Genomic DNA, 25,213 nt, shown 5'->3' on the forward strand with positions numbered 1-25,213 from the left:
TATGTTATGACTCATAAGACTGTGCTGAACTATTCACCTCAGTTCTGCAGTAGCTTGACTTCCACCTGCCCCTCAGTGTTGTGTCTAGGGCTGTCCCCTCTTAGTCAATTAGTCGACTAATCGGTCATTTCGGTCTTACAGCCGAGACACACTGGGAACGTGAGCAGCGCGTTTGCGTCGCAGAACCTCTTGCTTTCAATGTCGGTGCCCATGTTAACAGGTTAGAGCAGCCACACCGCCCTCATGAGCAGCGCGGCTCGGCTGCGTGTCAGCTCTTCTAGAGACTTTTTCCACGCGAGATACACAGCGAAAATGTTCTTTTGACAGTATATTGACATCATACCAGCAACATTACTACACTTTCAATGTATATATCTGTTGAATATGTCACAGACATGAAAAAAAGTCAATGTCTAAAAAATAGATTAGTCTTTTTTTTCACAGATCTGACGATTAAATCAGCTAATCGATTAGTCAACAAAATCGTATGAGTGTTAGTCGACTAATTTCTTTGTTTAAGGACAGGGCTAGCTGTGTCCATACTTGTTTATAGGTGGATTTACAAGTGCTTCATATCCTGGTTACAGCAGTTTTCATGTTGTGATGATGATTTTTCACTGCGTTAGAATGACTTCCTTAGTTTTTAGATAGAAACCAAAGCAGGTTGGCTTGTGTTTGATGGGAGATTTAAGATTGAGTTACCCTTCAAGTTGGTGTCCATTGTTCCACGGCCTTTCATTACAGGTTAGAGTTTCCCTGTGGGCTATTGTTATGGTCTGCCTGGGTCGAGGTCTGAACAGGGACAAATGTCAGGACAAAATGATCAGTAGGATTTAAGGGTACCCGACTTCTTCATTGCAAGACGTGGGTCACTCAGAGTTCAACATTTTGAAAAGTGTGTGAGTCATACAGTATTCCTAAAACATCTTAAAGTCTGCTTTGAGCTGTAGATTTCACATCTTTCATCCATATTTTCAGCATGTACTGGTACGAATTATTACTCTAAAAAAGCACCACAATGAACTCAAGTACTACATTTCACAGTTTGAGAAGTCTGCAAGTTGCTCCCTCAGCTTTGGCTTCATGTTTTAATGAGTTACACCCCCTCTCAGACAGCACACCTCCCATCTATCTTCTCCCTCTGACCCGCTGTCCCTCCATCCATTCCATTACTCCTCTATTTTACCAACCAGTTATTAAAGTAGATCTTATTAAAAGGCGGGAGAAAAAGCTAATCTATATTTGCATTCAGTCTATAGCAATTCATTAATATTATGACATTTACAGGGAGCTTGGCGGCGCCCCGGCTGCCTGCTACCCTTTTCCCTCTCTGAAATGTTAATTTAAAAAGTTCTGTCTTTGTAATGGAATAAGAAATCCTCTCTTGCCCTATCAATTCTGGGTGTCTGGTGAGGAATACTAATTCGTCTACGGTTCCAATTGAGATAGCATGTCACTCTGATGGAATAAGAAAATGCAGAATTGGTTTTAAAGTCCTTAATGCCACGAGTTGTGTATATTTCTCTTCTCTACTGCAGTTGGAAAAGCTGGCGTATACGCCTCCTTTTCCATATGTTGTAAAAATGGTTTGGATGTATGTGTCTGCTTTATGGTCCATGCATTTTTTTTAATTACAGATTCCTAAATATGTGTTCAGTTCCAAGAAAAGTGATAAAGTGACTGAATAGAATAAAAAGATAAATCTGAATTTGATTATTATTTCCTTGTCTTCCAGACTACTCACCATGTGTACGAGGCACTTTGGCAGCGTGGTGACACAGACTATACGGACATACAAGACAGACCAGTTCCCCCTGCTCCTTATAGTCATGGGCAAACGCACATCCAACGAAGTTCTAAATGTTATTCAAGGTAATTACGACTTTATTAATAGTGTAACAACCATAGATTTATTTGTCTGTAATTAAAGTAAAAACACAAAGATGAAATGACACCCTGTTTTATCTCCAGGCAATACGACAGTGGACGAGCTGATGATGAGGTTAATGGGAGCGATGGAGATCTTCACAGCACAACAACAAGAGGACATCAAAGATGAGGTAAGGTTTCAGTCAGTGGGTTATCTCCGGGTCTGAGAAGTGAAGCCAATGCTGAAGTGTCTTAAACTTGCATTCTTTCTAATAGCCAGCAGGGGGCGACTCCTCTGGTTGCAAAAAGAAGTCTGATTGTATAGAAGTCTATGAGAAAATGACTCTACTTCTCACTTGATGTATTACCTCAGTAAACATTGTAAACATGAGTTTATGGTCTCAATCGCTAGTTTCAAGTCTTCTTCAATACAGCATGATGTGACAGGTCACTACCACGGCCTGGGAGTTGTCCGTGTTCCGTCTTACAAGTTTAACCCTTTCACAGTATGTTTTCAATTCATGAAAGTTAATTGTAACATTTTGGTCGCCTAAAAATGTCTTATTCAACGTTCGGCTCCACCCTCTCGTGTCACTTCTGGTTGCAAAAAAGCAAGATGGCGACGGCCAAAATGCCGAATTCGAGGCTTCAAAACGGCAGTCCGCAAACCAATGGGTGACGTCACGGTGACTACATCCACTTCTTATATGCAGACTATGGTTTGAGTACAATCAGGGCGCATGTGACTGCAGCGAAACACAAATGTCAGGTTCTGATTCTTAAACGTGTAGAAAATGCTTTGGACTACTAACTGTGAGTAACTACCTATGACTTGCTCATGCCTGATGTATTTTTTTTCCATTTAAATTAAGTAATCTGTTCATCTTCATATCGGTGACTCAATGGCTCGGGTGTGTAGAGCTCAACAGTGAGGTTCTGAAAGTGAAAATCCCATTCATGTTCTGAATCGCAGATTTGATTATTAGCCATAATGTCTTAACCATCCAAGGTAGACTCACCACAAGTTACAAGATTGTGAAACAAATGGTTTATATTCCTGTAGAAACCTCAAGTCCGTATGATGTTAACCTTTTTTTAAGGAATACATGTTACTCTTACATACTGCTCCGTGGTCTGCTCCCGGTTTCAAACCGGACCAACATGATGGCTCTTTTGGAAATGTTCTCTTATATTACGAAAAAAGGGCGGTCAATGCTGAGCACTATTTGAGACCTTTAGTAACAATTCAAACCATCTTTATCTTAATTTCCTTGATGTAGCTGATGACTATAGCATCATTCAAAGGCCCCGGTGAGTCTTTTACGCCCTGCTTAACAGATAAATCCCAACATGCTGAGACAGATCAGACGGCTTTGTTAAACTGTGGCATTCTTGTGATGACGAGCAGAGAATAATTAACCTTTTCCCCTTTAGTTCTAGTTTAATGTACCAACTACAGTCTTTGGTTTTTGAATAGGTACAGGACTCAGACTCTGTGTGCTAGTCTGTCGACTACCTCTTTTACTCCAACAGAAAGGGGACAAACACCATTGAGGGATACACTCCACACAAGAAAGTGAGGGAATAGTGGTGGGAGTCTTTTCATGTCATAGACGGGAATCTGGGACAGTATGACAGGGAGGTCCCCTCACTGTTAAAGACTTTCACCTGACCCTCTTAACCATTTACTGATGTGTTTACTCAGCGACATCAAACAAGAGAATGAATGACACACTATGTGTGTTTGTCCAGACAGGTTTTCAGTCAGCTGCCTATTAGAGTAAAGCTCTCTTTTTCTCTTTCATTTTAATAACTTAAGGTTTAAGAAATAGCAACAACACAGAATATACAGTCTCTTTTAATTTTTTAAAGTATGTTTTTAATAAGATATACAGAGATACATGTAGTTCAGCTGTAGTCATCTGTGAAATAGTTTCTCTTTTTCCCACACTCAGCCTCTCACTAACATTGTTGTGACACTTTATTAACTACTGTATCTACAGATGACAGATGTCAAACCATATTAAGATTTTAACAGTTAAACAGTCAGTCAACCGTACAGCCTCTCCAACAATGCTAATGGGATAGTCATAGCATTTCAGTTATGGGAACTGTGATTGTCCCACACACACCCTGAGGGTTAGTCTTCCTCAGGTGGGTTACTGAGTGTTGAGTTACAGCTCTTCACTTTCTGTGGTTATTTTTGCTACAATGCTTTGGCCTCATTTTTGGATTTGTCACAGTTCAATTAATGACAAGAAGCGACATGAGGTATTCAGAGTATGTCCATGTGTCAGATCAGACTGTTAATCATGAAGTGTATTGTAGGTTCACACTAAGGCTGGGTATCATTTCATTTTTTTTAATATAGATGCCAGATACCAAAAGGATACTTTTGTCAATACCTTATTATTTGATAAAGATAAGCATGTTTTCTGCAAAACCCAATTTTCAGTTAACATGTAAGTTCTCAAATATTAAACGTTGTCTAAACACAAGCAAGAAAGAGAATTTGAGCAGACTTTCTATATCAGCTTTCACTACTTGATAGTTTCCGATACTCTGTGCTACAGACACATTTTGCTTGGTACCAAAAAAAGTATTGACATACAATGCCTAGCCCTATTCACACTGGAGGACTGATTTGGTTCACTACCTTACATTGTTGAGCGGCTGTGGCTCAGGAGTCAGAACTGGTCGTCCTTTAACCACAAGGTTAGCGGTTCGATCCCCGGCTCCTCCTGTCCACATGTCGAAGTGTCCTTAAGCGAGACACAAGTTCCTCCCTGGGCGCTTTACAGCAGCCCACTGCTCCTAAAATGCTTAGGATGGGTCAAATTTCATGTATATGACAATTAAAAAAAAGTTTAAAGGTTCTCTATATGACATTCAGAGCATTAATATAGCACCAAACAACTATTTGCTATGTAAAGATATAGAGGAGTAATGTCAACCTGAGCAGAGAATGAAGTCTCCCACTGTGTGTGTTGTAATCAAAGATTCTCCTTGCTTTGTTGACAAAGCCGGGCCGGCCACGCGTGTGCTTTTAGTGCATGTTTGTGCATGTGAGCGTGCCCCACTGGCTAGCTCACGGCCACAGCTCTGTACTGCTCTCAGACAGCGTTACCGTGGAAGCGTAGCACCCACCCTCCGGTTCCCTCTCAGGTAAACACTGTTAGCTGTGTCAGTAGTGTTGCTGTTGTTTTCGCTGTTAGCACCGTTAGCTACAAGCCGTCGGCTCAGCTGTCGCCACGATGAGAGCCGTGCAATGGCAATAGAAATGCTCCCGATCTTGCATTTAGCAACTTTAAGTTTGCATAGTGACCTTATTGAGTAATTATATTTTGCAATTGTTATAACATAGCTAGCACGCATGCTTCAACTTGAAAACCACTTTATGTCAACTTGAAAACCCGAAATTAAGTCCTACATAGTTGACTAACTGCCACAGAAAATAGTTTTGGAAATGATTGTGCATGTTTCTTTTCTTACAAGATTTGATTTTTGTCTTTTTTTTTATGGTATCTGCACAAAATAGTATAACCATTGCAACAACTGGCTTGAGATCTGTCAGAGAAATAAGAAATCAGAATAACCATAGTATAAGAGTTTAGTAAAGCTGTTCTGAAAGGTATTAAAGTGAGATAATGACCCCGGCATGGCCTGCCAGAAGGAAATAGCTTGTGAAAATGTCAAAAAAGACAGTAAATATAAGTGATGTTGAAAGCGTAATGTTCCAGTGTGATTATTCATGATTAGTACCAATAACCACAGGATTTTATTATATCCTGTATCTGACAGGACCTATCCCATCTCCAAGGTGAAGTCAGCCTTGACACTGGACTAATCCCATCTTCGCTGTAGCAGCTCCGAGGCGTTCCCTCTCTCCCTAGCTCCCTTCCCTCTTTCTTCTTTCCCTTTTTCACCCCTTTTCCACCTCACCTTTCCAAAGACAAACTCAGACACGAACACAGACATCCAGCCAACCCAGACATTCCACTTTGACAGTGACTTTTGTGTCTGTCTGGAAACGGAGCAGCTGGACGGCCACATTGTGCCTTCAACCAGCCTTACTGACTCGCCAGTCATTCCTTTGGTTGTCTGTGTTTTAGCTTAGAAGTTAGTAACAGACGACTCACTGCAGGTTTTGTGGTTTGCGTCTGTCTGGATCACGGGCTATTTTCAGCTCAGGTCATTTCACATGCATTTCATGTGAAGAGCAGCCAAAACTAACCAATGATCAGTTGTGGTCAAGGGCACCAAACATGCATGTCTTTTGCTATTGGAGCAAACTGAAGCACTCAGGGAGGATCTGAGAAGCATGCAAGGTCCACAGAAAGGACCTGAGCTGAGATTCAAATCTGGACCTTCTTGCTGTGAAATGCCCAAAAACAAATAATTACTATGGCTGTCAACTGATCGAGTTATAATCGCGTTAACTTCGACAGTCCTAATATTATTATTATATACAATTTGCCCAATTAAAGTAGCTCTAAGCCACGCATGCAACAACAATATAAGTGTTGCAAAAAGCAGTTTTTTTTTATTTCTTGTGTGAGCAAACATTAAATGTGGGACAGCTTGCATTTCTGACTTCTGACCACTAAAATAGGAATGTATTAGCACCACTATAAGACAAGCCAACTTGATGACTAACCGAGATATAGATGTGGAAAATCTGTTTCTTTTTTCCTCCAAAGATAAGATCTTTAAAATCACAGTGTCTGAGCAGATACATGCTAGATTAACATCATGCCTCTCATGCGCGTTAGGTCACTCAAGGCAGATGGTGCATTTGAAAACACATTACAGCAGCACAAAGTGAGTTTCAGACGTGAACTGCTGTGCGACGTGTTTGCGTGACTCGGGGTCCGTCTATTGAAGGTGGCCACTTTTGATGCTTTTGTCCCTCTCTACCATTCTTTTACAGTTTCCTTTCAATGTTCATCTATTATGCGGGGCAAAAGCACAAATGTATCCTTTGCATTTCCTGATTGAATACAACAATACACACTGTCCTTTTTGCTTAGCCACTGCTTAGCTGCTCAGTAGCCCTCTGATCATCACAATAAGCTTACTTTGCCATATCCGGGCTGGCACACAGCATGGGCCTTCAGAAAATGGAAAACTAATGGCTGTGCACTGTTAACACAATGGACACTCGTATTTAGCCGCAGTCTTTATAAAACACTTTGTAGCCACAGCAGGTAGAAAGAGAAGGGCCGCCTGTCCCCTTCCCTCTGTACAAACAGGAAGAGAGCGGCCGAGTGAATGAGAGAGAAAGGGACGGTGAAACTGAGATGAGGAAACATAAAAGAGGCTCAGGGTCTGGTAAATGACAGCCCGGTCACAATGACTCCCCTCTGGTGCTACTCTTTCATACCTGGTGTTTGTACGTAACCACACTTAACATGCTGCATTTTCTTTTGCTCGGTTCTCTCTGGCTCCCACACCCGGCACCTCAGCTTACATGTTTTGTCCTTGTGTGTCCTTTTATTGTGTTGTTAGTTAATGGGCCCCACTTTCTTTCTCCCTGTCTCTACCCAGGACGAGCGTGAGGCGAGAGAGACGGTGAAGAGAGAACAGGATGAGGCCTACCGTGTGTCTTTAGAGGCGGACCGTAAAAAGGTATTTTCGAAATTAAACAAACTGTCTACTTGATTCACTGCGCTCTGAGTTAGTTGTGGTATACTAGACCTGGGGTTCTCAGGGACCAGGGGACCCCTTACAGAGTTTCTCCACAAAGAATCACACAAAAGCACCACTTTAAATATTGTGTTTACCAGAGATTTGCTCATAAGTTTCTTGGAAAGAAGTCATTCTGCATGAAAAAATTATTTAAAAAGTAGTTGACTGAATCCAAAACAACTGATTAATCGACTAAGAGGGGACAGCCCTACAAATTTCTTGATAATTGATGAATCATTTAAGTCCTTTATCAAGTATGAAGTCACTCTTTCCAGCTTTTCAAATGTGTGGATTTCCTACTTTTCTCAGATTTTTTTGTCATGTCATTAGCTTGTATCTAAAGTTATTTGGGTCTATAATTAAATATCAGTAACAATTCTTCAGAGGAAACTTGAAAACCAGCGTGGAAACATAGTAAAAGTCTTCAGTCTTCAGTCTTTGTTGCATCCCATTTGATTAAATCCATTTCTTTCCGTCTTCAGAGAGAAGCCCAAGAGAGAGAAGAGGCCGAGCAAGTTCGCCTGGAACGGATGAAGAAGGAGCAGGAGGACGAGAAGGAGGTGAGAAGAACAGCCATACGCACGTCATACTCACATTATGCAAATTACCTAAATTAATATTCCAACTGGATCAGTGCGAGGCTGAACAGTGATATGTTTTGCCAGCACACAGTGATTGTGCCATTGTGCTGTTTTTTTTAATCTTGCTCTCACTTCACAATAATGAGTCAATTAGATTGTGGTTTTGGTGAAGCCTGCCAGTCAGTGGAGCGTGTGTAGTGTCGGCGAACAGGCATACAGCCATTTCAGAAGGATGAAATATCCTAATTACAGTGAGGCACGTCCCTGTTAATGTCACCTTACATGCACACAGTTATTGTTCTATTTGACTGCTTTACATTGGTACAGCACACAGCCTCATATTGTGAACAAAAGACTGAGGCAATTCATACACAAACACACACACACACACACAGCCTAAGCAAACACACACATTCACTTGAAAACAATTATTGTATGTGAAGAGGAGGCAAACACACCACACACACACACACGCACACTCACACACACACACACACACACACACACACACACACACGCACACGCAGTCACGCCTGCCAGAAAAACAATAATTGTCTGTGAGGATGGCACCAATGTTGTAATACAGTCTATAGTAATACAGTGTAGTCCCGCTGATTGTTGTTTACTCAACAGCAGAGCCAGGGAGCCTCGGGGCCCTGAGAGGTATTGGGTGACCCGGCTCGCTCAGGTGATTTGTCACTTAAGTCAAACAGACAACAACAAAAGAGCCCCGGGTCGGGCCTTCTTAATTATATCACTGTAGTCCACTAACCAAACTGCGTGTGCACGCTTGTGTATTTTAAACAACAATAGCCACCATGGCCTTGTGTTTCCTACTTATATCAGTTTTCTCTGCCCAAGCTCAGCGGTTTCCATGGTGTCTCCTGTGCTAACATGCTAGTGTTGTGCTTTGTGCTACAGTCTAGATATTCATAAATATGAGAGCCAACAACAGCTGCTGGACCCAGACAAGGGCATCTTAAGTTTCTTCAACTGTTAAGCAGGACCTAAAATGAATCAAAAATAGGAAATGGGCACTCTTTTGTCACAGCACAACACTGGATCTTGTTGTGTGTGCTTCTAGTTCTGATGAGCTGAAGGTCCACAAATACACCAACAGACAAACACTGAAAGACTAGTGGGAATAGGTTTTGGAAAAATGTACCACATTTTCTGTTTCATCAGTTATTTTACTTATCAGGGCTGTCCTCTCTTAGTCGATTAATCGGTCGTTTTGATCTTAGTCGACTAAGATTTCTTTAGTTGTTTAGCCATTTTTTTTAATGATTTTTCATGCTGAATGATTTATTTCCAAGAAACTTGTGAGCACATCTCTGGTGAACACAAGATTTAAAGTGGTGCTTTTGTTGATTCTTTGTGGAGAAACTCAGTTTTACAGATCTGTGGATTAAATCAACTAATCAATTAGTCAACAAAATCGTATGAGTGTTAGTCGACTAAGAATTTCTTTGGTCGAGGACAGCCCTACTTATTGATTTAATTCTTAAGCGATTCCTTTATTGCTTCATTTCTGATACATTTTGGATAGAAAAAGAATACAAACATGAGAAAAAACATATACTATAGCATACTAAGGAAACCACACAGGATTAAATACCAGTAATGTAAGAAGTTGACAATAATTCTCTAGCTGTTTGTAGTTTTACCTTGCATGGCAGCTGGATTCTCGTGATGTCACAAGATCACATGAAATCCTTCTCGTCAGGCTCCAAGTAATGTGTTTGTGTCTGGCAAGCCAGAGCACGGACCAATCGATGCTGCATTAGCATCAGTTGTATCAGACCTGGAGGGTATTTCTTCATTGAAAGAAGAGCACAGAACGGCACTGAATGCTTTTTCTCGATGGAAAATATGTTTTCGCTCTTCTCCTGACTGGCTTCGGCAAGAGTTTGATTGACAGATGGTTCATCCAATCACCTGCCAAGTACCTGCCCTTTTCCAAACAGTTTCCAGTGACGGCAATCTGGCGGATCAGGTTAGCTTCTAGCAGCTTGAATCGGTCATTACCTTTTCTACAATAGATAAAGTAGAAGAAATGTATATTTAATAAAAAATAGTTTTTTGCATTTACATTACAGATGATGCTCTTCATCTAATCAGTTCACACTGGCAAATGCTTCTTTTACCTTTCCTGATTTATATGTTGTTACTTACGGTAAACAGACTTATAATATCCTTAAATAAAGATCAATAGATCTGAAGCCTGTGCCAGGATTTGTTATTCTAGGATAACATTAATGAATATTTTTACATCATGAAACTGCAATGTTACACTCTAACTCTTCAAGCTGAGAGGGTCAAGACCGCACCGCACCGTGTACAAGCTGTTTTACCTCTGAAATCAAGATTTTTGATTTTGTTTACAATTTTCAGATGAGTCTTATGAGGTAGTAAGCTAGTAGTTTATGTGACCTGAAACTGCAGACACAACAAAAACATCAGTTTCCTCCAGAGAGCAGCACGCAATGCTAGTGGGAATGTGATTTTGTGCCTTTGTGCAAAGAAGAGTGAGATGAAAGTAGGAGCTGGTGAATTGAGGTGGGGTGCTTGTGCCTGTGTAGGTTGACTTTACTATTTACCTCCTTCAGAGATCTTAGCATACAGTTGTGCGGCTGTCAGGTGCACCTCTCTCCACCCCCCCCTCCACCCGTCATCTGTTTGCTTTCTGTGGTTAGCCGAGCGGAGCCGGAGAGGCAGATATGTGGACGGATAGATGCTTCTCATTATTTGTGTGTGGAGTAGCCTGGGCCCAAGGCTCGACCAGACGTGTGTCCTGTGGTTTCTAGAGGGACGCTACCTCTTAACTTGTGTGGGTGTTTATGCTTGTGTCTGTGGTTTGACTGCCTGTCTGCATTTGTATGTCCCCCACCACCACCACACACACACACACACACACACACACACACACACACACACACACTCCTGTCTATTATTGTGTGTAAGTTTGTCCCCGTGGGCCCCTTTAACTCAGTCAGCATCAGCTCTTATACCTGAGGGAGCTGATGGTGGAGCGGCACGCGCGCTTCCCTGCCCACCCAACACCAGAAGCTGCTAATGAGCTACTGTTGTACACTCTTATGAAATATAATTGCATTATGGTGTGTAAATAAAGCCGGGGCGTGTTGTCACAGCATATGCTCCCCGGCTGGCCAAACAGGAACAACAAGCCGGGGGAGGAGGGAGGTGTGGGGCAGGAGCAGAGAGAAGAGGAAGGCACCAGGGAGTGGCTGAAGAGCACTTTTAAGAGCACAGCAGAGCTGATTACCTTTACTGTGGAAGATGATGGTTGTCTTTGTGCTATAAGACACTCAGTATAGTGTCTTTAAAATCATATCTTCTGAAACAAGACTTTAAACTCTCTGTGGTAGACACTGAGATATTCAACAGGCACAATCTCAGATTTCCTTGACAGACTGAGCAACAGCAAGAGAGCATGAAGCACCAGGAAAACACTTGGCTTTTTTAAACATACTGAAATGTTACTTGGCAACCTTCAGAGCTCCACGAGGCTATAGGGAACAGGGTGAGACACAGGGCAACTAATTCAATAACATTCTCAGGACAAGAAGGTCCTTTAATTAATGTGAGGCTACAGTTCTGCAATTAGACTCTGGGAGCAACTTCTTGGCTCGTCTTTCGTACTTGTTTGGATAGTGTGTCGTCATCTTCATAACTGCCAGTGTTACTGTTGAATCTCTGGTTTAAATTTACTATAAACAGAGAGCCAGGGCTAATATTTCATAGTTACTCTTTATTGAATCTCAGATTATTTCTTGTATTCCAGAGGACTTTGTATAAGCTTCCTGGCTTCCTTCCACTCCTGCACTTATTCAGTTTTTATTAATGTGTGTCTTTTACCATGGTGTTTTAAACGTGCAATCAAATAAACAAGCTAAATTAGATGTTTAAACAGGAAAACATTATTCTTCTTTTTCTCTAATTTTTTTTTATTATATTTTATTATTATTATTATTATAACCTTTTTTTGAATAATTTGTTTTTCAATTTACAGTTCTATTATTATACATATTATTTAATTTGTTTTGGTTTAGGTTGTTGTTGTCATTTTTCTTAAGGAATCAATTTAAAAATTAAAAAAGGGAAACATTTATCCTCCCTTTAATAAATTATCCACTAATTTCATAATTTTAGATCATGACTGTATTATTCTAATAACGTTTTTATTTTTCCTCCCTGTCACAATATTACTCATGCTGACTTTGCTGTCAACAAACTGTAAAATGAACAATGATAGAGAGACTTTGTAATGCTAATAAGCTTGAAAAAAAGAATTGTATCAGCAGTAATGACAGCTGCATCCCACCAGCACCTGTATGTAAACACCTCTGCCTTCACTCAACACAATGAATCACTATTTTATCTCTCCTTTCATGTCCTTGATTCATTTTCATGCATTAGTGTTCACAGAGTAGATTATGCATCATCTTGTGAAATGGAAAAACTGTCATATTTCTAAGAGTTGGAGGAGTCCTTGGCTTGTATTTGCAACTTCTTCACCTCCACTTGTCCAGTGTGATCACAAAAGAATTCATGATTCCTGTTACCTCTGTTCTCTACAAACTATCGAGGACAGAACCAATTTATTTTTTTATTATTAAAAATGTAATTTTAAACGTATTTATTCATTATTAAACAATAAATATAAATATTTTTCATTTATTTATTAATTTTTTATTATTTGCAGGTGTTTTCCACCATAACAAACAAGGAATTCTACCTTTAAACAATTAGGCCATTTGCCTAATCTGGACTTTTCTGTGGTGTTTATGAAGTGTCAACAGTTGTCAATGTGCTGTACTGACCAAAATAACATTCTTGCAGGCAATCCGCTTGTCATTGGAGCAGGCCCTACCGGTGGAGCCCGACGAGGATTCAGTAGAGCAAATCAGCAAACTGCGAATCCGCACACCAAGTGGCGAGTTTCTGGAAAGGCGTTTCCTGGGCAGCTGTAAGCTTCAGGTCCTCTTCGACTTTGTGGCCTCCAAGGGATACCCCTTCGAAGAGTTCAAGCTCCTCACCACCTTCCCTCGTAAAAATGTGAGTTTAAAAATACCTTCCTCTCTTACTCAGAAAGTTTACAAAATAATTAACCCCTTCTGCTTATATATGTCCAGTGAAAGGGCTTTAAGATACTAACACATGTAAGCTGTTAAAAGTGGAGAGGGAAAGACGTCTTATTTAGAAGGGAGTTGAATCATCCCGTTATCCAATCTTTGTGCTGTCTTTCATAACAGTTCTCTGCCCACACAAACAAGTGCTAAATTCATCCTTGCTGCAGAAGAGTAGCAGCAGGTCACGAAGTGTTCTCAGTCCACAGCTAACATCTCTGCTGGAGAGATCCACAGCTGTAATTGGCTTTTCCGTTCGGGCCTGGGCTGAACCTCAGGCGACGGCTGCGAGTGGAGAGCAGCAGGGAAGGATAGTTAAGACAATCTGTTGTGGCTGATGGACGATTTAGTATTTTCTTGCTTTTTATTCATTGTTTGCGCTGCAGCAGCACTGATGTGTCGCTGCTTTTGTTTACCCGTACCTGTGATGGAGCAAGCTAAGCCCGCTGTTTATCCATCCACCTGCACACACGTATTATTCAGTGAATATTAATTAGTATCAGTCCGTTGTGAATACAGTACACTATGACTGTTAGGATACAGTTGTCAGCACTAACAGTAGTATTCTCTATGGCAGCACTCAGCCATCTATCGTCATTAGAGGGCTCTGTCGCCGCGCTCTGTGGTAGAGAGCTAATGAGCTCTGTTTTAACTACCAGTTTAATTAGCCATGCTGCTGGAAACAAAAATGGGATTTCCATTAATCAAGAGAGGAGTGCATGTGGAGGGGTGGGTGGTGTTGGTTGTATAGAGGTGTGTGTGTGTGTGTGTGTGTGTGTGTAGGCTTGCCCAGGCAGTGTGCCATCGCAGTCTGCAGAGACCGCCGGGGCACAAACACCTCAAACCGACACACACATTAACGCGCTAGCTCACACTCCTTCATTTCGTCACAATCACACACTTCAACACATGCACAAATATTTTCAAGCAAACACATGCCCCGCTCACAACTTTGTCACTTAAAGGATTCACAGTTGTCTCTTTTATAATCAAGAGTAAACATGTGTTTGAGACAGAGATAAAGATGTGTCTGCATCGCAGATGAAATTCCGGCAAAAACAGGATGGGAGGATTAGAGAGGGGTAGAGAAGCGAGGAGAGGATGGTGACTGCAGAACTAGTCGGAAAAAGAGAACAGAGAAGACAAAAGCTTAAACAAAGAGAAGATTTAATCAGAGAAACAGTCTGAAAGAGAAAAGGATAGAGAAGACAAGTGGGGAAGATATTAAAAAGAAGAAGATGGGAGATAATTCCAGAAAACAGAAAGGCAAGAGATTTGGGGAAAGAGAGGAGAGAGGCAGCTCAGTTGTAGTGCCAGTATGAGGCTGTGAACACAGGCCCCTGTCTAATCCTGCAGCTCTGTGTTGTAATTAAATGAGAGGGAGCATAGAAAGCCTCCATCCCGTCCAGACGCTCTCACTGTTGCTCTGCCAGGATCAGAGGATAGAGGATAGACCACTATTGCATTTGTAATACTGCACAACTGTTGAAACCTTCTTTCCCTTTTTCTAGTTTTCAGCAGCTTTGTGCAGTGTCACTCTTTCTTTTGCTATTTCCCTCCTCGTCAGCCCGCTTTATTTCATTTCCATACATTCGGCTCTAACACAAATTAGTGGATCTACTGAAGTAGAATATTTTTGGCTAAAACTACATTATTATTGACGAGGAAAACGGGCTGGTAACACAGGTTTATTGCCATTTGTAAATCAAGTTTTATCCGAGCCAGATCACGACTTTGATTCAGGATTTTTTTTTTTTGCCAATAAGTGTCTATTAGTCTCCAATTTTTGGACTCAATCTCTTCCCCAACATTTGGTATCAGTGGCTTATCTCTTCAGCACTACAGCAGGCCTTACACTGGCACCATTTGTACTAGGCTTAGCCGTGCTCAGGGAACTAACCCTTCCTCCGTTTCTATGACTGTCAGCGAGTTTGAGGAAGGAGGGGGAGACTTTTAGTGTTTCAGTTTTCAGCTTTCCATTCAAGAATTTCCTCCTTTTTTCTTTGATACTTGTTGAGCACAAACCGCTGTTGAAAAGCCCGAGGTCTTCTTCTTCTTCCTTCAGCTCGCGGTGAACATGTTTAGACTGCCGGTATAATAATCGGCTGTCGGCTCTTCCTGCCTGGCTGCTCATAGACACCCAAACACTGTCAAAGCGGCGTATTACTTTTCTCACTGTGATACTGTACTCTATTTCACCTTCTCCTAATCCTTCTTCCAGCTCTGTCAGTGAATTCGCCCCAATGATTCTTAGACAAAACCTGAGATGCAAGACAAATAAACAGCGGCTCAGAAGAAGCCAAAATAGATTTTACATCTGTTATACAGGCCTGTTTTATTTTTCTTGTCCTGCTATCATGAAAGAATCGTTTTCACAGGAAGAGCATCGGCGGTTTATTTTAAAAGTAGTTTCACTCTAAATTTCTTCCGCAGGACCTTTCTTATAATATTCTCTCCACATAACACAAACCCACAGATTCATGGAGCTGCACGGCGCTCTGCTTCATCTCTGACCACGGATGTGAAATGTGGCTCTAACTCAGGCCACGTATACAGACTAGTATCTCCCTGATCTCTTAAGGGGAGACACCAGGTGAAAAGGGTAGAAAATTCAACTAATAGATATGACCATGAAACTTACATTATCTTACTTACATTAAAACAATTATTTTTTGTTTTACAAGTTTTCTGAAAATGTATATTTAAATATGTAAATGGAGCATTATCTTATCATATATGTGTTAATTTGCATACATTTCCAGAACAGAAATCTGAACATTGGATAAAGCCAGCTTAAAATGCTTGTTTCATCTTGATGATATGGAGTCAAAGGTTTTTATTAAAAAAAAAAAAAAAATGTCGCCATGTTTTTAGGAATAAAATGTTATATAAATCAGGCTATGAATGATATATGAACAAACCCCTCTGTAAAAAACCTTCAGAATATAGATAGCAATGAAAGTGGGAAGTTTGGTGTATGTAAGTGCTACTGAAGTGGAGATTTCTAGCTCAGAGTGAGAAAAACCTAATTTTGAGAAAACAGGTATGTATTGTAAAATTCACTACATTTTGCAAGACACTACAGTTGAATAGGTGAATTTAAACTAAGATATCACCATGAAACTTCCCCAGTTGGTTATTTACACTGACACAATTATTTTTGTATTACAAGTTTTCTGAAATTGGATGTTTAACTGTGCAAATGAGGCATTTATCTAATGCTAACGTTTGGTGAATTTAGAGGAAATCTACAGATGTACATAGACAAAGTGTAGTAAAAAAAACATCTAAATGTGTATTTTTGATGTTTTCTTTCCACTAGTCTGACAGACAAAATAGCCCAAAATACCCAAATTGACCAGTTCATAAACTCCCCCCTCTGCTCAAAAACGTGCTTAGCTTATTGTTACTTCACTTGGATGTTTGAGTTTCACCCTGCAGAATGGTGTATGTGCACGTTGACACCAGAAGGCTGTTTTTAAGATGCGTACCTACAAGAGGATTTTGAGACATCACAACTAGTTTGGAAGCCAATCGTGGTCCAGTATGAGACCTTGAAACTTGAAAACCTCCACTGCACATATGCTGAGAATGGACTTTTTAGTGAAGTAAAAGCAGCAGTGACCAGCAGTTAAATTTTATTTGTATGTTCATAGATTATGGATTTGTCAAGCAGCATAAAGGAGTCGATTTTAAAGATTTTGTAATAAGGTAATATAACTTTTTTTTATGGAAAAACCATATCAGGCACAATTTATTATTCAAAGCAGAGTATTTTTACATGTCCTAAAAACATGTCCAGAGGGAATCTTTAGTGTTAAAAGCTGTTTTACCATCATGATCTCAGCCCCCTCCTCACTTTAACTCCTCTTCCTCCCAGCTTTCCCTCCCTCTGTCTCCCTTTTCCCTCCTCTTTCCTTCTACTCCTGCCTCTCTACCTCCCTGCTCAATTATACTTTTGTTTCGCTCTCCAGCCTTTGTATCCTCCATGTGCCTTCTCACTTTCCCTCCCAAATCCCTTTCTTTAAAAAAAATATATATATATTTTAAAGCATAAACTATTTATTCACATGTCTTTATTTTCTCTCATTTTGCTCGCTCTCTCCTTTTCTCTTCTTCCCCATTCCCAGTTTTTTCTGTTTCCGCCCTCCGTCCGACCCCCCGTCCGGTCTGTGCGGTGCATTTTCTCCCTTTGAAGTGCCGTATTCTGGTCTGTTCTTTTCTGTTCACGCCCCGGCGCTACGTGCTGTCAACGCTCCTGGCAGCAGATAATGATCTCCCACTGCTTTTGTAATTGGCCAAATAAACACTTGACAACACTAGTTTAAAACAGACAAGTTATTTGGTTTTAATTAACATAGTAGGGCCTGTAATGGCTTCATTAAAAATGCGTTATTTCAGCTGCACGTTTGATTATGTTGGAAACGGACATCTTGAGGGCCTGTGTTTATTTTCCCTTTCTTTCCTTTCACGGCCGAGCGTTGCTTAGTGTCGCCTCCTCTGTTATATCAGTGTGTTTTATTCATTTGAATCAAGTGACTTACAGTTGTGGTATTTATTTTAAACTTCACGTTAAGTGCTAATTATGTGGTTTTGACTGTTGAAATCTGCCGTTTGATAATGCCAAATACACGGGGCTTGATATTAGCTGAATATTTAATGTCATACAATTTTTCCCAGGGAAATAAAGACAAAATATCAAAGATTGCCGAGAAGCACCATCTGTCTTTTTAATTGCTTCCAGTTTTTAAATTGCCTCCAGATATTGTATTATCTCTGTAGATTTTGTTCGAATTCAGTTTTTATTCTGTTCGTTTGTGTATTTTTAATTAACAAGTGGAAAACCTTTTTTTTTTTTTCCACAAATGCTATTTAGTCAAAATCTTTGGAAATTAATTTCATCTTTTAAAAAAAAATCTGCCCCTAATTTAGCTGATTGATTTGATCTAAATTGGCTGATGGAAATTATATTGACTCAAGGTTAAAAACAAACGGAAAGCAGAGAGCTAGATTGTGTCTGTCTTATGTATGTATGTATGCATGTATGTATGTATGTATGTATGTATGTATGCATGGCTGTGTAGGCACAGGAGGAGAGAAAATGGCTTAGGCAGAGCAGAGGAAAAACAACAGCTTTGTTTGTTGACAGATGCCTCCATGCTTATGGTCTGTTAATTGGATAACAATGTAAACAATCACCGATGGCGCCCGTCTCCTGTGTCAGTGTGGCATCTTGTTTCCCTACTTTCTTTTTCAGAGTCAGATGCTGCTCTTCCCCCCGTCGTCTCTCCCTGGTGCACCACGAGCACAAACCCTCATCCCGAATTCACTGAGAGCACACACACACACACACACACACACACACACACACACACACACACACACACACACATACACGCTTATATGTAGACCGCAGACACACACGTCTCCCCACACACACCTGCTCCACCCCAAAGCCTCATTTACTCCTACCTGATGCTGTGGTGTCATAACAGCCTGTCGGGTTCATTAGCATGGCAGCCATTTGCGACGCGCTGCTCCTGAGGTGGGAAAAAGAACGCAGCAGCCCTGTTGGTCGTTTTCCCCACCGTTGGGATGGAATATGTTTGCAGCAAACACACACACACACCATTTTACCTCTCTTCATGGCGTCTCGCTCCCCGCTGTGCTATGAGGCAGCTGACTAGGTGAGGGGCATAAGGTTGATGTGGCAACCCCTCCCTGCTCACGCCAGGCTTCCAGGGACCCCGCTGAAAAGTCAAGAGTCTAAATGACACGTCGAAATGAGGACAAGGAGATGAAAGACGTGGAGTCAAAGACCGCCGACGTGCACATGGTGTGACATTTCCAAACACCCATGGGAGATGGATAGGTTGTCTGATGCTGATATGTCCTCCTCAACTTCCCCTAATTTACTCGCCTTCTTTTTTTTTTCTTCTCTTTTCTCACCCTTTTCTCTGAGTTCTCGAACACCTTCTAGTTTTACAGATTTTGCAGTTAACACAAGTTTAAATGTGTAGATTGTTTTAATTATATTCAGTGTTCGCTCGAATAAGGAGCGAACGTAGACTGTTTATTCCCATTGTATGAGATGTTTTCAGATTAGAGGTACAGACGAGGGTGGGATTTCTTTCATTCTTCTTTAAGTGACCAAAATCAAGTTAGATTTGTATTGGATTTGTGTATAGAGTAGGGCTGTGTATTAGCCAGTGGGCGACTCCGGGGCCTGAAAATTTAAGCCAATGCGGAAGTGCCTTAAACTTGCATTCTTTCTAATAGCCAGCAGGGGGCGACTCCTCTGGTTGCAAAAAGAAGTCTGATTGTATAGAAGTCTATGAGAAAATGACCCTACTTCTCACTTGATTTATCAGTAAACATTGTAAACATGAGTTTATGGTCTCACTCACTAGTTTCAAGTCTTCTTCAATACAGCATGATGTTCATTTAGTAAGTTATGGTCCCATTTAGAGTCAAATAGACCATAAAGCAGGGGATGCTTTAGGGCGTGGCTACCTTGTGATTGACAGGTCGCTACCACGGCGTTGTCCGGTCTGGGAGTTGTCTATGTTTTCATCTTAGAACTTTAACCCTTTCACAGTGCGTTTTCAGTTTGTGAAAGTTAATTGTAACATTTTGGGTTGCCTGAAAATTATTCAGCATTCAGTTGTACTTAGCTCCACCCTCTCATGTCACTTCTGGTTGCAAAAAAAACAACATGGTGACAGCCAAATACCAACTCAAGGCTTCAAAATGGCAGTCACGTCATGGTGACTACGTCCACTTCTTATATACAGTCTATGCTCTCAATCATTCCTTATGACCCACTAGAAGTGTGTGGTGGTATCTACAGAGACCCTGCCCTCTGCCTGTAACTTCTCTCTTCTTCTTATTTTGCTGCGTTTGACACTAGGCCTGCAATTAATGATTATTTTCATTGTCGATTAATCTGTGGATTACTTTCTTGATTGATCGATTAGTTGTTTGGTCTATAAAATGTCAGAAAATGGTGAAAAATGTTGATCAGCGTTTCCCAAAGCCCGAGATGACGTCCTCAAATGTCTTGTTTTGTCCACAACTCAAACATTTTCAGTTTACTGTCATTGAGGAGTAAAGAAACCAGAAAATATTCACATTTAGGAAGCTGGAATGAGAGAATTTTCAAATACTCAAACCGATTAATTGATTATCAAAATAGTTGGCGATTAATTTAATAGTTGACAACTAAACGATTAATTATTGCAGCTCTATTCGGGACGTTTCTGGGCTTCAGCAATAACGTTTAATTTCTCTGATTCACTGATTTGTTTTCACTAACGCCGCTCCCTCTCTTCATTCACTCTATACCTCACTCTCTTCCCCGCTTACTCTTTGTGCCGAGGAGGAGGGGCCAACTTCGAATGCCATATGTTTACAAACAGCAACCAACAGCTGTTACATATTATACCTTTAATTCTTCTTTAGAAGTTAAAAAATGAAATGACCAAAATCAAGTTATATTAGTATCGTATTTGTGTAAAGAGCTGGGATTTACACTAAAACACTGGATTGTTAGGACACTAATAAGACTGATTATTTTCATATAGTCTGCAGGAAGTGATTGTAGGTGAAGTTGTGATTCAGTTCACGGTCAGAGTTCACATTTCACTCCCTACAATAGTCCGTCTCAGGCGTATCACTCTGCTTGTTGTGAGGTCGACCTTTACCACGCTAGCTTGCCCCCCCCCCCCCGCCCCCCCGACCTTCTACAGCAGGTACAGGGAGCTGGTTAATTATCCCACTGTTGTGAGGTTAGAATAGGAGCCCTAATCAGAGGGCCTGACGCAGCAGTCATCAGATAAGCCCCGGACACATCTCGGTGTCACACCACCTCGCCCATTCAGCCCAGGTGTTAGATTGGCCCGATGTAACACAACCCCTCCAGTGATTAGCTCACATAAGCTAAGAGAAAAACATAGGTCAGACCCCCTTCATGTCAGCTAACTCCATCAGCTCCGTTGTGGGTGGTACATTATTCCTCCGCTGTTAGACAATAGCTGTCGTGCAGGGTATTGAACGCAGATAAATGTTTCTCTCCTCTACACCGTCAGCTACGTTCCTGTGTGACCTTTATCCCAGCTGACGTTAGGCATTATTAGCCATCAAAAACACACACAGTTCTCTCAATCCCCGCTACTCTCTCTCTCTCTCACACACACACACACACACACACACACCAACGAGCTTTTACAACACACACTGTCCTGTAACCTCCATCAGTTTGTTCTGGATTGGAGCCTTTTTAAGAAAACAAACCTGCTGGTCCTCTTAGGGAAACGAAGCTCTAGCTGCTCAGATTACTGCCTCGACTTTTTTAAAACACGACGTTAGAATAATACACACTCTCTTACAAACATACACACACGCATCCAATGAAGTCAGCAGTAAAGCTACACTGTTCTCCAGTCTGGATCGCAGGGCATCTATGGTGAGACAATCAGCTAGGGATTGCAGTAGTGCAGAATGACTGAGGCCTTGTCCACACTAATATAATTTAACTATAAAGCGAGGATACTCTGTCTTTCTGTCTCTCTGTATGTCCTTCGCATATCTTGAGAACCGTTCATCCAATCGACTTTACAGTTGGAGGGAATGCAGTGTCGAATATGATGCTATTCGACCAGATGGCGCTACACTTTACGTTCTGGCCTGAAACTTATGAACCGTGACTCAGAAACAAAATTTCTGGATTTTTTTTCCTAGATTTTGTGGGTCCCGACAAATCTATCCATATAAACCACGCCCATTTGCATCTAGATTGAATGTCCAGTCATACCGTGGTTCTCGACAACGCTGCAACAACATTTCTGGGGGCCAAATACTAGTACTACTTGCCCCCCAGAAATGTTGTTGCATAATGTTGCTAAATCTGAAAACGACATTTAAGAGGTTACTATTCTAGGGTTAAACTGGAGATTTTAAAATATATTTGCTAGTGTGACAAAGCCCTGTAGACTAAAGGTTTGTCTAACAGTATTGTTGCTAAGACTGGTGTTTCTATCCACTTTGCTGAGCACTTTGGTTCAAATCTCTTCTTCGAAAATAGCAGCTCAGTGTGGAAGGCCAAAACAGAAGAAAACTGTAAGTCATTAAGCAGTGAGGAAACAGTTAGTCAATTGATGGATTAGTCTATTGGCAGAAAATTATTGGTTTTATTTGTTCCCCTTTTTTATACAAATTTGGTGGTTCTGTCTCCTCAAATGTGAGGATTTGCTGCTTTTTCTCTGTTTTATACCATTGGAAATTTAATATATTTGGGTTATGGACTGTTGGTTTATCCACACTATCAATTTCAAGATGACATTTTGGGATTTGGGAAGTTGTGATGAGCATTTTTCACTGGTTGTGTCCGAAATCCCATACTAACATGCTGTTTAGTACGCTAAAAAAGTATATAACGCTTCAATTTAGCTTCAAGTATAAGATTTCACTTTGCTAGGTGTAATATAGTTTTTAAATTAGTTCAGACTTTATGTTTCTCACAAATCATCATATTGGTCACATGAGGTTGGCACAGGTTACCATGGTTACGCGTCTCCAACCAGCAAGGAGGCTCTCAGGTAGTGATGACGTAAATTACTGCTCAGTGGGTCTGAAAAGATGCAAACTACTGTTTATTCACACAAAAGTATGTTGAACGATAGTACACATGTTGGGTGTGTAGTGATTAGCATTCGATTTCGGACACAGCCTTTATTTTCTGGCATTTTATTGACTGAATGATGAATCGGTTCATTGAAAGAAATACATGTTAGAATAATTGATAGTGAAATTAATCAGTAGTTGCAGCCCTAGTATTAGCCATTTGATTGGCGGCAGTCTAATATATTCCCTCTACTTCCCCCCCACATTGTCTCTTCTCAGATCACCCTGTTGGATCCCGAGTCGAATCTGCTGGAGGCCAAGTTGTTTCCGCAGGAGACGCTCTTCCTGGAAGCTAAAGAGTAGGAAGTCGCCCTCTGATAGCTGAGAGGACCGACTGACTGATGAACTGGCTGGACACACACTAGTCACCGAGCATGGGCCCCACCAGTCCGGGCCTACAGTACCATGCACACACACACACACACACCAACACACACAACCAACACACAACCAACACACACAACCAACACACACAACCAATCCTCTCAGACGTACATAAACACACTGGCATGCACGTCCAGTGACACACAAGTGCAAGTAAGCTTCTCTGCTCTCGGCCTGGTCGTGGCACATGAATGCCTAGTGTACACGTGATGCACAGAGGAGCAAAGACAGTATCACAAGCACACAGCCAAACATTCACCTCCCCCAAACCTCCTCCCTCTCTCTCTCTCTCTCTCTCTCTCTCTCTCTCTCTCTCTCTCTCTCTCTCTCTCTCTCTCTATCTCTATCTATCTATCTCTCTCTCTCTCTCTGTCTCTCTCTCTCTCTGTCTCTCTCTCAACTCCTCTCACACGCTTCACGACTTCACGTTCCCAACCGCTGTGTCGTGGTTTTCTCTCACAACACAAACATAACACAGAAAATAACGGCATCGAGAGACTGAGAAGACGAAACTTTGTCACAGGAAAAAAAAACTACAAAAAAAAAAAAAAACATGGACTTGTTCCCCTCGTTTCCACATTCAACACACCAAGGCTGCTTTTTTAGAACATGTTTTTTTGTGTTTGAAATCAAAAAAATGCTAAAAATTGAAATGAAATAAACAGCAAGAAGAGATGTTGCCTGGCAGAAGTCTGGGCTGGTTCATCTCCACCTGTATTTCCTCCCTTAACCTTCCCAAACCCCTCCCCTCCCCGCCCCGTCCTCCCTCCTTCCCCTGCCCCATCTTCCACCCCCGCACCCCTCCGTCCGCTGTCCGCCGCGGGGGACGAGACGTGATGGGACACCTGCAGCATCTGCAGCGTCCCCTCAGTCTCCGCTCCCCCTGGTTTTAACACCCACTGCTCCACAAGCCAACGGATTGCTCAGTTTTCAGTTCTTTTTTTCTTTTTCTTTTCTTCTCTTGATCCTTTTTAAGTTTGATGCTGTATTAGTTTTAGTTTGATATACATTATATAAAATATATGAATATGAACATCAATTTGTCTCGCCCGGAAATCTGTTGAAACACGTCCTGACACACAAACATTGAAATGATTTAAACATGTCACTTATTTGAAGGTTTGTCATTCTTTATTTTAGGGGTCCAGAGTAGATGGAAGATCATCTGATTTTATACACAATCTTGAAATCTTTATCAATTTCTATATCATGATACTCCTCTGGGGGGGTATTGGGGGATAAATACAGGTTTATGGATTCCATTGAAGACTTAGCAAAGCGGGGGAAAAAAACATCTATCTTTGACGTGTTTGGTTTGTTTAGGTTTTTTTCCTTTAACAAATCTGAGTTAGAGCTTTCAGTATTATCAAAGCTGAGGTGTCTTGATTAGCTGGGAAATCTCTCCACATACTTTGAGAGTTGGTTGCTTTAAAGGAATAGTTTGGGTGTTTTGAAGTGGGGTTGTATGAGGTACTTATCCATAGTCAGTGTATTACCTACAGTAGATGACGGTCGACAGGCTCCCAGTTTGGAGAAGCAGACAGGAGTACCGGCATGGGAGCAAAGCAATGTACTGCTGTGGACGGGGCCAGCAGCAAAACGTATTTTAGCCACCTAAAAGAAGGACTCACTTAAAAGAATCGATATCCGTTTAAGTGTACGCAATATTTAGAATATTTTAACTGCTTTATTTTGCCATCAAACAGCCCTTTCCGACGGAGAACTGAAGTGAAAGTCAAACTCATTTGTGCTGTCTTCAAAGAAACCGACTCTGTTGAGAAAAACAATATAGAAATGTTTCACTTTCAGTTCAGTTCCCCGTCAGAAAGGGCTGTCTCATGGCAAGGTAAAGTGGTGAAA

At 41.2% G+C, this 25,213-nt stretch overlaps 1 protein-coding gene across 1 annotated transcript in view; it reads left to right on the forward strand.

Moving 5' to 3' along the window:
* Positions 1–24,392, forward strand: part of faf1 (Fas (TNFRSF6) associated factor 1) — an 82,148-nt gene extending 57,756 nt beyond the window's left edge. The window contains exons 14-19 of the mRNA XM_074635403.1: positions 1,736–1,872; positions 1,972–2,060; positions 7,417–7,497; positions 8,040–8,117; positions 13,002–13,217; positions 23,189–24,392. Coding sequence (XP_074491504.1) covers positions 1,736–1,872; positions 1,972–2,060; positions 7,417–7,497; positions 8,040–8,117; positions 13,002–13,217; positions 23,189–23,272 — 685 coding nt within the window. The 3' untranslated portion in view covers positions 23,273–24,392. The remainder of the gene's footprint in view (positions 1–1,735; positions 1,873–1,971; positions 2,061–7,416; positions 7,498–8,039; positions 8,118–13,001; positions 13,218–23,188) is intronic.
* Positions 24,393–25,213: the final 821 nt, after the last annotated feature.

The sequence above is a fragment of the Sebastes fasciatus genome, chromosome 5 (genome assembly GCF_043250625.1).
Source record: "Sebastes fasciatus isolate fSebFas1 chromosome 5, fSebFas1.pri, whole genome shotgun sequence".
In the NCBI taxonomy this organism is placed as follows: domain Eukaryota; kingdom Metazoa; phylum Chordata; class Actinopteri; order Perciformes; family Sebastidae; genus Sebastes; species Sebastes fasciatus.